The sequence below is a fragment of the Engraulis encrasicolus genome, chromosome 11 (genome assembly GCF_034702125.1).
Source record: "Engraulis encrasicolus isolate BLACKSEA-1 chromosome 11, IST_EnEncr_1.0, whole genome shotgun sequence".
NCBI classification, from domain to species: Eukaryota; Metazoa; Chordata; class Actinopteri; order Clupeiformes; family Engraulidae; genus Engraulis; species Engraulis encrasicolus.
Genome location: NC_085867.1, coordinates 42,864,331 through 42,878,646, shown reverse-complemented (window position 1 = coordinate 42,878,646; position 14,316 = coordinate 42,864,331). Strand labels below are relative to the sequence as shown.

At 43.4% G+C, this 14,316-nt stretch overlaps 1 protein-coding gene across 1 annotated transcript in view; it reads left to right on the top strand.

The window, feature by feature from the left end:
• The window catches only part of LOC134457760 (serine/threonine-protein phosphatase with EF-hands 2-like), a 32,316-nt gene that overhangs the window by 8,215 nt on the left and 9,785 nt on the right, over positions 1 to 14,316 (top strand). Inside the window, exons 4-10 of the mRNA XM_063209733.1 lie at positions 1,173 to 1,287; positions 3,711 to 3,757; positions 4,906 to 5,072; positions 6,048 to 6,084; positions 11,819 to 11,968; positions 12,299 to 12,582; positions 13,749 to 13,884. Of these exons, the coding sequence (XP_063065803.1) occupies positions 1,173 to 1,287; positions 3,711 to 3,757; positions 4,906 to 5,072; positions 6,048 to 6,084; positions 11,819 to 11,968; positions 12,299 to 12,582; positions 13,749 to 13,884 (936 nt within the window). The remainder of the gene's footprint in view (positions 1 to 1,172; positions 1,288 to 3,710; positions 3,758 to 4,905; positions 5,073 to 6,047; positions 6,085 to 11,818; positions 11,969 to 12,298; positions 12,583 to 13,748; positions 13,885 to 14,316) is intronic.

Here is a 14,316-nt window from a genome sequence, read left to right as displayed (position 1 = left end):
GTAATTATGTTGGCGTACACCATTTCTTATTATTGACATGGCCAAGTTGCCTACGATATCCGGCCCTTTGGTCAACTTTCTAAACCCAATGCGGCCCTTATGCTAAAATACTTGCCCCAGTGCACAATCAAGGTCTATAGAGACATAAATGACAGAGGTACGGCATAGATGAACTTTACTGGCCTGAACACAACAGAACACCTCTGGGATGAATAAGAGTGGAGACTGAGAGCCAGGCCTTCTCGACCAACATCAGTGGGTGACCTCACCAATGCACATTTGGAAGAATAGTCAAAAATTCGTATTAAATTCCTTGTGGACAGTCTTCAGAGTACAGAGTTGAAGCTGTAACAGCTGCAAAAAAAGTGGACCAGTGTCATATAGAACCATGAGGGTTAGGAGTGGGATGGCAGTTAAGTTAATATGTAAGTCAAGGCAGACTAGCGAATACTTTTGGTTATATACGGTAATGCATACTGGATGACATTTACGAGTATACTGTTTACAGGGCCAGCCAACACCAGCCAACCGGCTGGTGAAATTTCAGTTTGGTTGGTAGAAAATACCAACTTACTAGCCACTTTGATTAGTGAGTGTGTGTTTGGCTTGTAAGATTAACATCTACTAGCCATTTTGGACGGTGATGAAAACAGCTAAATTAGAGCCCTGACTGTACAGTATGTGTAGTAGTGGTGTCAACAATGATCGATTCGGCGATGCAATCCAATGCGGGGCATGGACGATCCAGAATCGATCCGGCAAGTTCCTGAATCGATCCAGCAATTTTTTTAAGTTTCAATTACTTCCATGGATATTTCGGGAGCAAATGAATGTTAAATTAAATAAAAGCACTTCAAAACATTGCAAGACTGATACAGACTGATACAGAAAACAGCCAATAAATTGTTGCTCAGTATCTGACTACTTGTACTGCCTCATCATGACTGATTAAACATTTGCTTTGCTTTCAGTAGAAATGGTATGTATTGCAATGCATTGTAGAATTGAATCGGATCGGATCGGATCGCATAGAATCGAATCGAATCGCTACCTCCCGAATCGTGATCGAATTGGATCGTGAGGGCAGTGCCGATCCACACCACTAAGTGTAGTGCCTGTATGTGATGTGCCTCATGGCCCGTCCTCTGTCCTGTGTCCTTCTCCTAGTATAGCAGCTCCACTCGCGCTACGTGCTGCAGCTGCTCGGGGAGACCTGGAGACTGCTGCGCCTCCTGCCAAACATCAACCACGTGTCCACCTGCCACACCAAGGAGATCACCATCTGTGGTGGGCAGCAATGACATGTGTACATTACCGTAGGCCTACTTATGGTGCATTCTTTTGAAACTCAATTATCGGAAACTCCGGCTTCCACCTCGGAAAAGTGCAATAGAATGGGTACTCAAATCGGGGTTCCGAAACACAAACTCGGAGCACTTCGGTGTACTCCGAGTTCGTTTAACATTAGTGTTTTCAGACGTTTGTATTGTCCCCAGCTGTTGCAATAGAACGCATTTACAACGGTTGTCGGGAGAACAACCTCGGGTCTACCGACAGCCGAGTTTCAAAAGAATGAGCCATTACATACATTACATACATACCTCCGAAGGGGGGATTGATGGGGAAAGTTTGAGAACCACTGATTTATAGGAACATTAAGGAGGATGTATTGTAATACATGAATATTAATATGATTAGGATACTACCAATCAAATGCTAAATCCTGAATTAGGCGATTAGTGGTTATAACTAGGGGAATAGGGCTACTTACCAGTGAGGGGTTGGATAGAGTTCGGCTTAGAGTTAGTGCTTAAACTCTGTGAGTGCGTGGTGGGTGTGAACAGCTCCCTCCACAAACATACATACATACGTACATACCAGGGCTTGACACTGGCACCTGCAAACCGGCCAAATGCTGTGGCTTGGCTGTGGCTAGTAACAATTACAGTGACACTAGCCAATTTGGCAGGCAGCTTATTCAATGGTATGACATATCAGAATAGCTATATTCTGCATTTTACACCTTGTGCATTAATTGTTTCTATTTAAGTTCAAGAAAAGGCTCAGTTACAGTTTCTATTTGTTTGATTTGCACTCATCTGATTGCTTTAACATCTCAGCTTCTGAGGTCAGATGAACAGCGTCATGATTAAGAAAAAATAATAATTTCACATTTGTGGCTAGTAGAATAGCTGGATGGCTAGTGACTAAGGAAAACCACTAGCCACATGGCAGGCAAGCAAAAGAAAAAAGTTAGTGTCAAGCCCTGGTACATACATACATACATACAGGAGCAACAGATAAAGTGCCCTTGAGCAAAGCCCCTAAGCCCCCAAATGCTACCCAGACACCAGATTAATAGATGCCTTCCTCTTGCCTCTTGTCTGGGTATGTGTGGCTTTATAATCATAGGGAATATCACAAACCGTATGTTACCTCTGTGGTTGGTGATATCATTTTCAATACAGTTAATAAAGATACAGCTGTCTCCTAAAGTGTTGTCGCCTATCCATCTGTTTGGAATAACTAATTGGCTAATAACCTGACTTTCAATTAATCACTTGGCTTCAGAAGTCACTCATATGAAAGCTACAACCCTCCCGAATGAAGTTTTATGTACAAAAATAAATTTCATGCACCAAAGAAAGATTGACCCTTTAATGAACACAGTGATGAATTGAAAGTCGGGTTATTAGCTATCAGTGATGCGCGGGTCGACGAAAAAACAAGACACACCCGACCGCTTTTTTCCCTAGTCCGCCCGCTTGCCCTGCCCGCAAGAAATATTCATGAAAAATATTGACCCGGCCCGCTTCCCGACCCGCCTTTGAAAATAGTAGCCGTGCGTCTTTATGAACACCCTAGCGTCATTGGCAAAGCACAATCACGTCAATAAAGGTCTTAAAAAAGGAATTTGCGTCAAGAACAAGACAGCTGTGCATTTCAACAGGACATGTTGGATTTTTGAACCGAGGCCATGCAATGAGGACTGCCGACTGTCACCTGTTTATTTTGGTAACATCGTCGTTTGGATACATGGAGAAAATTAATCTGTAGGTTGGTGAGCAGACGGAGCCAGCCGTCAAGTGGATTGCCTCGTAGTCATGGTACGACACAGGAAATGAAAACAAACTCTGTAAGCAACCCATGAGCGCGAAACCATTACAATTGTATAAGAAAATATGTAGGCTATATCCATCACTGCACTGTTTAGAGAGCACCCTCTGTGTTCTTCAAAATGCACTCAATGGTTGCACCTGCTGCACCAGTTGCGCGCAGAAGATATTCGGCCGACGCAGGAGCCTCATTAAGTCTCCTGCAGAGCGCGTGGCACCATCATAGTTATTCAGCCATATAAACTTTGATCTATTTCGCGAAAAATGTCCCTGTCTGCTAAAGTAAACTATAGCCTGTTGGCTAGCCTATAGCCTACTTTAAAATTCGGCATCATTTCAAAGGTCCTGACCGACCGCACCCGACCCGAATTTCATTAAAAATAATATTTCATAACCCGTGCCTGCGGTCGACCGCAGTTAATTGCAAGCGCCCGCTGCTTTCGGGTCAGCCCGCGCATCACTGTTAGCTATTATTCCAAACAGATGGATAGGCGACAGCACTTTTGGAGACGGCTTGTACATTGGCAAAAAAAAAAAAAAAATTTTGATCTTGATTGATCTTGACTTGATTTTTTTGTGTCTGAACTGTTACAGGAGATCTGCATGGCCACCTTGAGGATCTGCTGCTGATATTTTATAAGGTGCGTGGGCCTCATCTGTCACACTAATGCAGGCTTACAGTAGTACAGCTGTACATACTGTGCATAAGGGCTCATGAACGGGGTTGCTATGGTGCAGCATGCTAAGACCCCTTACATGAAGGAAGAAAGGAAATCCGCACACTGTTACTGCTCACCGATTTATTGAACACAACGTTTCGATCTCAGGCGGCCTTCGTCAGGTGTAGCCTATGTACACCTATACACCTGACGAAGACCGCCTGAGGTCGAAACACTGTGTTCAATAAATCGGTGAGCAGTAACAGTGTGCGGATTTCCTTTCTTCCTTTAAGAACGCTTGTTTGATCCAGCACCTGTTTTACTGGATGTGCGCGCATCACCTACACTACTTGAAGACCCCTTGCATGCCCAAGGGGACCCAGGTTCGAATCCTGCCAATGTCATATCCCAACCCCACCCCCTATCTCTCTCCCACTGCTTTCGTGTCTCCATCTCCATCCTCTCTCTTGTCAAAGTCTAAAACAGAGAGAGTAGAGAGAGAGAGGTTCCATTGGCCCATTGTTTCCGGGTTCTATTATTGCAAGGGGGGGGGGGGGGAAATCCCCCTTTAGGCAGACCTAGGCAGACCTAAGGACTGTTCTATTCAATGCTAGGAGTATTATGACACGTCCCTTTAGGCAGACCGGAACCTGGTCACGTTAGTTGCCCATAGCAACCTATTACATTGGCATATCTCTATACACTTAAAGAATCTCTGTCTAAAATGCCCAAAAAAGGGGTCGTAAACAGAGGCTATGACTATGAGCTGAGCATACAAAGGATCGCCCATGGAATGTGCAAATAATGAATGTTGGCAGCTTTTTTATCGATGAAGTTACAATGTCTGCCTTTGTCTTCTATCTTACTATGGCTCTGAGTCTTTCTCTCTCTCTCTCTCTCTCTCTCTCTCTCACACACACACACACACATACACACACACACACACACACACACACACACACACACACACACACACACACACACACACACACACACACACACACACACACACACACACACACACACACACTGCACACATTGCACACATACCAAGTGTTTTTTATTATGTAATGTCACCCAAACAACCCCCAACCCTCCCTCACTACTCTGCCCTCCCTCGCTCCTTTCAGAATGGCCTGCCCTCCATGGAAACTCCCTACGTGTTCAATGGAGACTATGTGGACCGAGGGAAGAACTCCGTTGAGATCCTCTGTATCCTCTTCGCCTTCCTCCTCCTGCACCCCCACGATGTCCACTTAAACAGAGGGAACCACGAGGACCACATTGTCAATCTCAGGTACTGTAGCATCCACAAGATCGACCCACTAGCGTAGTGTTTCTCAACGGATGGTACAGCCCCCCCAGGGGGCGTTGGGGAGCTCTAAAGGGGCGTTGAGAAGTATTAAGCTGAAAGGGGGTGGAGCTTAGTTGCCTTTCTGGGCCATTAGTCTTGTTTAATGGGGGGGGGGGCATTGTCAGGTTTACGATGAGGTAAAGGAGGCGTTTGTTCAAAAAAGGTTGAGAACCACTGCACTAGCGTAACTACAGTGATTACAGTATAAGCGTTTTTTTTATAGATGCACCGGATCCTGATTTTTAGGATCCTACCGGATACCGGATCCACTGCTTAAGATCCTGCCGGATCCGGAACCGGATACCGGATCCTATGAAAGGGTTGAAACACATGGCCAACTCGCACACGTGGGCCCTTTTTATTACGTTGGCGCAAACTATTTTTAAGACTCATTGGCTTACTGTCACACTGACTTCAACGACCGCTTCCAAAGGACTTTCACTCCATGCAGCGATTGGGGTTGTGAAAGACTGACTGAAAAGCCTAGGCTACGTATAAAGTAGAGATGCCCCAGATCCTGATTTTTAGGTAACTGCCGGATACCGGATCCACTACTTAAGATCCTGCCGGATCCGGATAGTCTGAAAAACCCTATTATCCTGCCGGATCCGGAACCGGATCTTGGATCCTGTACATCTCTAGTTTTTTTTTTTAATTATGGAAACTGTCACACCATCACCCACGTATACAATGTATAAAGATACATTCTTCAGTTGCATGTATCTGTAGAACTTTGATGACCATTTTTGGCATCTCACACACACTGTGGATTTTCTGTGGTGACTGGTTGACTGAATATTAACTAATTGCTGTGCCAATGTATATTTATTTACCACTTCAGCTCTCACTGTGTTGAGGCTGGTGAATTTAGACTGTATTCTACTAATTATTCTACAATGTGTTTCACCATCCATACAGGTATGGCTTCACCAGAGAGGTCCTGAGTAAATACAGGGTGAGTAGGGCCTACTAAATAATTCTCTCTCTCTCTCTCTCTCTCTCTCTCTCTCTCTCTCTCTCTCTCTCTCTCTCTCTCTCTCTCTCTGTCTATGTCTCTCTCTCTCTCTCTCTCTCTGTCTCAGTGTAGACCTGTCTTATACTGTATTCAACACTGCTCAGCACACCCACAGCCTCTCCCAGATCAAAACAAAGCCAGCGGCTATGGGTGTCAGGTAGTTGGCATATCAGTGCTATATCAGGCCTGTGTTGAGAGGGGATACTGCTGCTGAGCACAGCCACCGTTTCGTTTCTCTCATTAGCTACAAAACAAACTGTGGCATGGGGTCAACTTGTTGGCAGCCAGCCAAGTCTCTGACATGACGTACACTATGTGCTATATCAGGTCTGTGTTTGAGATGGGATGTGGGTCACTCATCCCCCCTCCATGGACTAAAGGGGCTTAGCTAGTCGTCCTGCCGCCTGCCTGCTGCCGATGGTGTAAACGACGGCTTTAAATAGAGTCTGTGCTGACCAGGCAAAGACTGTGCTCAGGCTCTCTGGGACAACTTGGCTGAATGAGTGAGTGAGTGAGTGAGTGAGTGAGTGAGTGAGTGAGTGAGTGAGTGAGTGAGTGAGTGAGTGACGAGACGATTAATTCTGGCTTTAGGGTTTCGGAGTGTGTCATGGCATGTGGGGGTTGCTCCTTACCGCTGTGCTATGAGAAGATTAATCTTTGACCTCCCGTCCCGGCCCGGTTAAATTAAGTGTACTGTGTTGGCGTGGCGTTCTGTTCTTGCAAAGACCTTGCTAGTGCACGCTGCCTGCTGCTGTGGGGGAGGTGAGCGGTTTGTCAACTTGTTCAAGTTCAAGATACGATATGATACGAACTGAACTTTACACTGAAATTGATTTTGCATCCCTGAGCAAGTCTTGTTTAAGACAGGACATACACGTAACATCACATCACAAGACTATTGCACAACTGACAAAAACAGAAGACACATGCCTATATACATACACATGCATACATACAGTATATTACATGTACAACCCACATAACTTGAAGATTTTACCAACATGGAGTGATAACACTATGCAGTCTTACGACTGATTTAGCAAAAGATTGATTGATGTCTGAAGGCATGATGGATGTATGAAGTTCAAGTGCTATTATTTGTCACATAGGGGTGAATTCAGGTAAATTGGGCCACTTTTTTTGCATGTAAGGGAATGGGAAAAAAGTGGCCCAATTTACCTGAATTCACCCCATACATATTACTTGTAGTGAAATGATGAAGGGGTCATGGGTGACTTGGCTGGGCATTTCCTAGCCAATCAGGTGTGCCAAATCAGAGGGCTCTAAGAGGTGAATTGATTGTTGCAGTGATTGCAGTGATTGAAAACAGGCCTTATAAAAGCATTTGGCCTCTATTCTGATTGGACAGTGTGGACACTGTGCAGGAAATGGTCAAAAAAGGTACTGCAACTATGCTGCTCATTGAAACTGGGCTGCCTATTGCCAAATTTGATCTTTACATGAAAGTTTACTGAGTAATAAACAAATATTTTCTAGTATGGTCCAAGTACAGTCATTTTTGCAGCTAAAAATGGTTATTTTTGGAAATTCAAAATGGCGGACCATGGAGAAGATCCCCCTTTTCATGTATGAAAAGTGCAATTTTTCCAGTCATAATGAATACTTAGAATTTGATGCTGGTGGTAAGTATTCATGAAAAAGGTAACATTATAGTGAATGGGCAGCATGAATTCTGGAAATAAACAACTAAAAATCTCACACAGTGTCCCTTTAAAAGAGATTGGGTAGGGTAACGAAATGACTGAGGCTGCATTCGAACCTGGGTCCCCATGGGTAATGTTGGGTGTGTGTGTGTGTGTGTGTATTAGTGCACTGTGTCACAGCACACACAAAGGAGGCCATTTGCCATGCCCAAGCTAGCTACCCATTTCATGAATTCTAGATCTCAGGTGCATGTTGACAGATTCATAAGTCTAACTTAAAGTAAGTAGTGAGTCTCCCACGTGCAGTCTTGTGCATGCCTGTGCTCTATCATTAAAATATAAATAAATAAGGCACAAGACCCCTCTATTCAGAGGTGTTGCACTTGCTCTTCGCTCTTGCACTGAGTTTATATAAAGAGATACGTATGTATGCATATTTATGTAATATGTATGTATGCACATTAGGTAACTCATTGAGACCACTGGGTTTTAAACAAGGGTGGGGGGAACCTTTTTCATTCGAGGGGCCATTTCAAATTCCTCCAAAAGTCCTTCAAGGGCCGTACTACCCTGCACTGCCACTACAGCAGCCACTTAAAACAGAACCCACCTTCTCTATGTCCCCTGAATATCACTTCATTGCATTGCAAATGTAATTTCTAAGATTCCTTTACAAAAGATGTCATATTTCATGTGAAGCTCCATAAGATTAAAATTATATCAGGGGCCGGATAAAATATCCTCAAGGGCTGTTAACGGCCCTTGTGACATAGGTTCCCCACCCCTCGTTTAAAACAATGTATAAAATGTGCCGCCCTTGATTACGAGCATGGCTCTTTATCCGCACTTTCAGCAAATTGCCTCTCGTGCATCATGCTTTGCTGTAGATTCTGAGGGTGTTCAAAAAAAGGAAAGGGAAACTAATCATGCCCAGTCCTGGCTCGGTCAGTGGAAAAGAAAATGGCTTATTAGCCCAAGCCAACAGTGAACGCAGCCAATGAACAACCAAAAGGCATTCGTTTTATAAGGTGCACACTGAAGGAGGGTGTATGCTGGACTGTTTGACATCCAGCAATCAATTGAAGGCATCGAAAGAACCTTTTTAGTTCAGATTACTGTATATTATATTATATTGTATTATATTATATTTAAGTTTACATCATTGTGTATTATATCATATTATATTAGATTAGATAAGACTAGATCAGACAATATTATATATAGACAGACGGTGTTATACGATGCAAGTCAAGTCATATTTATATTTATGATGCAACACACATGTTTGTTTGGTGTGCTACTAAGGTACATTTCCTCTGGGGGTCTTTGACTCCAGTGTTCCGGATAGTTAAATAGCAAAGCTGCATGCATCTACTGGGATGTTTGGCTATAGCCTACTCAAACAAAGCTCAGCCCTTCAGCCTTTCATCAGCAGCCTGGCTGCCATTTCCATTGGTTGTTGTACATGTACACGTAATTGGGCCTGGCAAAGATCCCATAGGCAGAAAGCTTGTGATCAAACAGTCGTAATCTATGGTTGATTGCCAAATGCCATCACAGAGTAAATGTTAAGGGTGCACTGTGTAAGATGGTGTCCAGAGTAGGGATTGACTATGCTACTCATTGAAACTGTGCTGTCTACTGCCGAATTTGATATTTTCATGAGTCATAATGAATACTTAGAATTTGATGGTGGTGATAAGTATTCATGAAAACGGTAACATTTGTGAATGGGCAGCATGCATTCTGGAAATAAACAACTAAAAATATTACACTGCACCTTTAAGCAGTGCTAATCCAACACTTAGACAGTGGAACCAACAAATTGAGTGTTGAATTCGACTCACTGCATGTTGAATTGTGTGAGTGAGAGTACTACAGTGCTTCTGATGAGAAATGCAAATCACTTTCATTTGTGTCTCTTTGAGGGCTTCAAAACTTTATAGAGATTTTATATGAGGTTTGACGTTGCATTCTTTGATTTAAGCACAATTGTTGGAAACAAACAAGTAGGCATTTGCATTTGATCCCATTTTCCTCCCTTTTCATATGCATTTTTGTATGAGAGGGTTCAATGCACCCATGCAAGCTGCTAGGGTTTATCTAGTTTACTCAGCTGAATTCTTGGCAACAAACAAGTTGTCAGATCATTTTGGAGGCTGTTGCCCAAGATGCGATTCATAGGTTTCGTCTTAAACATTGTGCATTTTTGTATGGGAGGGTTCAATGATTGGTTCACAAGTCACTTGGGTTTGTTTATTTTAGCTACAACACTTGGAAACAAACAAGTTGGCAGCAGAGAACGTAATAGGTTTTTTCGCCTTTTATCATTTTATATAGATAGCCTTTATTGTCCCCAAGGACAATTTTGTTTTCACCACCTTCACAACTTGTCACAGCCAACATGAAGACATATAGCATATAGACAGACATGAAGACATCAGTGTCATCGAAACATTCAGATACTAAACAAAATACTGTACATGTACACTCAGACATTGTTAGACGACCCAAGCACAATGTACTGTAGTTCAGACAGACTTGAGGACATCACACCATTGAACAACAGTACATGCTGCACACAGTGTTGCCAGATAATTGGGCTGCTCGGGATAGCCGTCTGCAGGTAAAATCTGGAAAAATCGGTCATTTGACGTTTTTTTCTGCCGTTTTGTGCCCATAGATACCAATACAATTTGTTGAAATTGGGCGGAATTTAACAGCTCCAGCCGTTTTTTGAGCACCTTTAGGTCGGGATTTGATCAGACACTTCTGGCAACACTGGCTGCACACTCAGACAATGTCAGACAACACAAGCACACCATAAACGACAGTCAGACACTAGTACTACCGGTACATACAATATACTTCCAGGAAGGTCCAATGAAGGGTTACTTTGATTGGTTGTTTAGCGCAGTGATAGCAGATGGAATAAAGGTTTTGTTGAAGCGTGCCGTCGCCATGTAAATGTCCTGTATCTGCGGCTGGATGGAAGCAGGGTGAAGTGTGGATGGAGGGGATGAGTGTGATGTCTGGTTAATGAATGAGGTGTGTGAAAGCTTTGAGGTTGAAATCTGTTAGGTTGTGTGTGGCGTGGTGAATGATTTAGGACAAACTTTTCCCCCTGCGCACCTCCTTGTACATTTCAGAGTGGTTAGCGCACCCCCTAAGCAAATATTTTGATGTGCTGATGGCCACGCAAGTATGATTCACTGCGCATTCACTGCACATTATGCACAGTTGTTTTGGGGAAACCTCTTTTCCAAATAAAAACTCACATATCCACCATTGCTCTATTTAGCTCGCACATCCCCTTATGGCAGGCCGCGCACCCCCAGGGGTGCACGCACCACATTTTGGGAAACCCTGATTTAGGATGCTGTGTGTGTGATTTTTGTGAGATTCTTTCTGTTGCTGATGGAGAGCGTGTTGTAGAAGCAAGGTGAGCAGTACAGTAGAATGGACTGGTTGATGCTGGAGAACAGAAGAGACAGGAGGTGAGGGGCAACTAGGGATGCAAATTATCGATTAATTCATTAATCATTAGTTGGTAGTCTTATCGATCGACTTACGATTAATTGATAAGCGATCTTTTCTCCCCGAAATCTCAATGTTTCTCGGAAAGAACTACTAAATCTTAAAAATTGTATTAAAAATTGAGATAAAATACCACATTTAAATTTATTCTATTTCAATGCTTTAATCCAAAGGTGATTTAAATATTCCCACTATTCACACCCCTCTTCACACACACTCTTCACATGCCCATTTCACCTGGGTCTCTTGTCAGTTGAATTGTCGATTAATTGCAATTAATGTTTTTTAATCGATTAATCGATTCATCGTTTGCATCCCTAGGGGCAACAGAGAGGGCACAGAGTTTTCGGAGACCTTTTGTGGATGTTGGTGATGTGTATGATCAAAAACAACTGTATGCTTGCTTTTCATATGAAACATTATGGGTTTTTTTACATGAGGCTGTTCAATGATTGGTTCTCTGGTTCTTCCAGCTCCATGGTAAGAAGATCCTCAAACTGCTCCAGAAGATCTTCAGTTGGATGCCTCTCGCTACCGTCATCGACCACAAGGTCCTCATCGTACACGGAGGGATCTCAGACACAACCGACCTCAATATCATTGCCAAAATGGATAGGCACAGAGTAAGGCAACACGTTTTCTCATACGCTTTTTTTCATACCCTCATGTTATAATACCTGCAAATAGATTTGCTTTGATGGAGATTTATCATCACTTAGTCTTATTGTGTTGAAATGTGATGTTATTTCGTAGTTCAAATTACAGCGTAAGGGTAAAGGCACTTCCTAAGTAAGACCTGGGACCCACCAAAACACAAATACCATAGTACATTTGGGGGTTAAAAACCTATTAATCTGATGACTGTAAATGTAAAATGAAATGGTAGTCCCCAAATATTGGAGAAATAAATGTCTCTCTCTCTCTCTCTCTCTCTCTCTCTCTCTCTCTCTCAGTATGTGTCGTCGCTTAAGCCTCCCAAGCAGAGGCGAATTCTGCACAAGAGCCCAAGTCGCGCTGTGGGGGACCCCCAGGAGGTGGACATCGAGTTGACCGGTGAGGACAACGTTCTCAACGTGCTGATGAGTCCCGGAGGTGCGGAGAGGAGGAGGGTGCGCTCCCTCACCCACAGCAGCCCTACGGCGGGCGCCCACCGGGCCCTGCTGCAGCGCCGCTCCCTGCAGTCACACACCAACGTGGAGGACGAGCTGCAGGAGAGGCGGCGGCAGGCCGGTCTCAGGTACTGCACTGCCGTGAGATCCATTCAATCATGGGTCCCAAAACTAAGGCCCGGGGGCCGTAGACAGCCCGCCAGGCCCCTTTGACCACCCCTCCACCTCTCTGCACCTCACCATTTAAACTGGCCCAAAGAAGCAATCCTCATAGAAAACAATATATGATAAAATATATTTTAAAATATTTTATTTTGTTTATCAACAGGCCTTCCTACAGTTTAATTTTCACTAACTTAGCGTGAATCACCAGAAGTTTCTTGTCTTGATAGTTTCTCATCTCACTGTAATATAACAGGCAGTGGCCTAGTATACAGCCCACATGATTGATCCCGGACCCTCATCATCACAGTCAGGAACGATAATGTGGCCCCCAGAGAAAAAAGTTTGGGGACCCCTGCATTAAATAAATAATTTACAAACGTATTCTGGTGGTGTCTTACTGGACCCCCAGTCTTGTGTATTCTTACTGGACCACAGAACCCAGAACCCCCAGAACTTATATGGACCCCCAAAAACCAGTGATTTTTCTGTCATCATATTTCATGTGCACTTTGTATCTGCTAGTGATGTTGGCTATGATTATGTCCTCGTTTGTAAGTGGCTTTGGTTATAAAGCGTCTGCCAAATGCAATGTCATGTTTTTTCCATTCGGCCATATTATCTAGTTCAGTGTTTCTCAACAGGGGTGCCGCGGAAAAGTGGCTGATAAATAAAATTATGTAATATAATACATATTTGTCTAAATTGATAAGTTAATGCTAGTCAGTGGAATCTTTCATCTGCCATTTACGCACAATAAAGTAAATATAGGTCGCCCCAGTCAGCTGCAACTTAAAATGTAGGTCGAGTGACGTTTCCAAATGTGTTACTTTTCTAAGCTTGTGTGGTGTCGAATGCGATGCCATGTTATGGCTTGTTGATTTGGGGTGCCTTGAAATTTTTCATGAATTGAAAGGGTGCCTCGCCTTAAAAAAGGCTGAGAAACACTGATCTAGTTGGCATAGTAAGAGGAGGCAATAGAATGTGGTGGCCTAGCTAGCTGTGCTCCCTCACTATGTACTGTATGCAGTATCCGCTTTGTAAGTCACTTTGGATGAAAGCCTCTGCTAAATCTTAATATAATGTGCCCTGTATTATCCCTGACTAAATAAACTCTGACGTGACATCACAGTCCGCAGCGCAGCATAGCCATGGCCTCCCATGGTGACAGCACCAGCCACCAGTCTTTATCCTTGGACGCAGACGGGGACATTGATGCGGACACCGTCACAGAGGCAGTGGAGGCCGATGCGGAGGAGTGGAAACAGGTGACTGAGAAGCAGAGGTGGAAGAGGAAGAGTATGGATAATGCTAGCTACTAGAGATACATCTATTTATCTTGAAGCAAATGAAGGGGAATGGAAAGCATGCAGAACCATGTGGTTAGAATTAATGTATATGTACCGTAGGCTACATATAATGTATGTGGGTGAATGTGTGATATATCGATTTGGGCAGAGTCAATGTACATCAACATCCACTTGAAAAATATTTCAAGAACACTAGGTGATCCTTTAAATTAATTTAAAATAAACTATACATACTATAAGTTGACTCAACTTAACCTAGTTGTTCACACCATGGTAAAAAATTGTTGACAGCTTTACTCAATTAAGTCATCTTGTTCCAGTCTCACAAACTCATTCATCTCCACATGCTGATATACCTGACAGATCATTTAATTTGAAATATGTGTCACA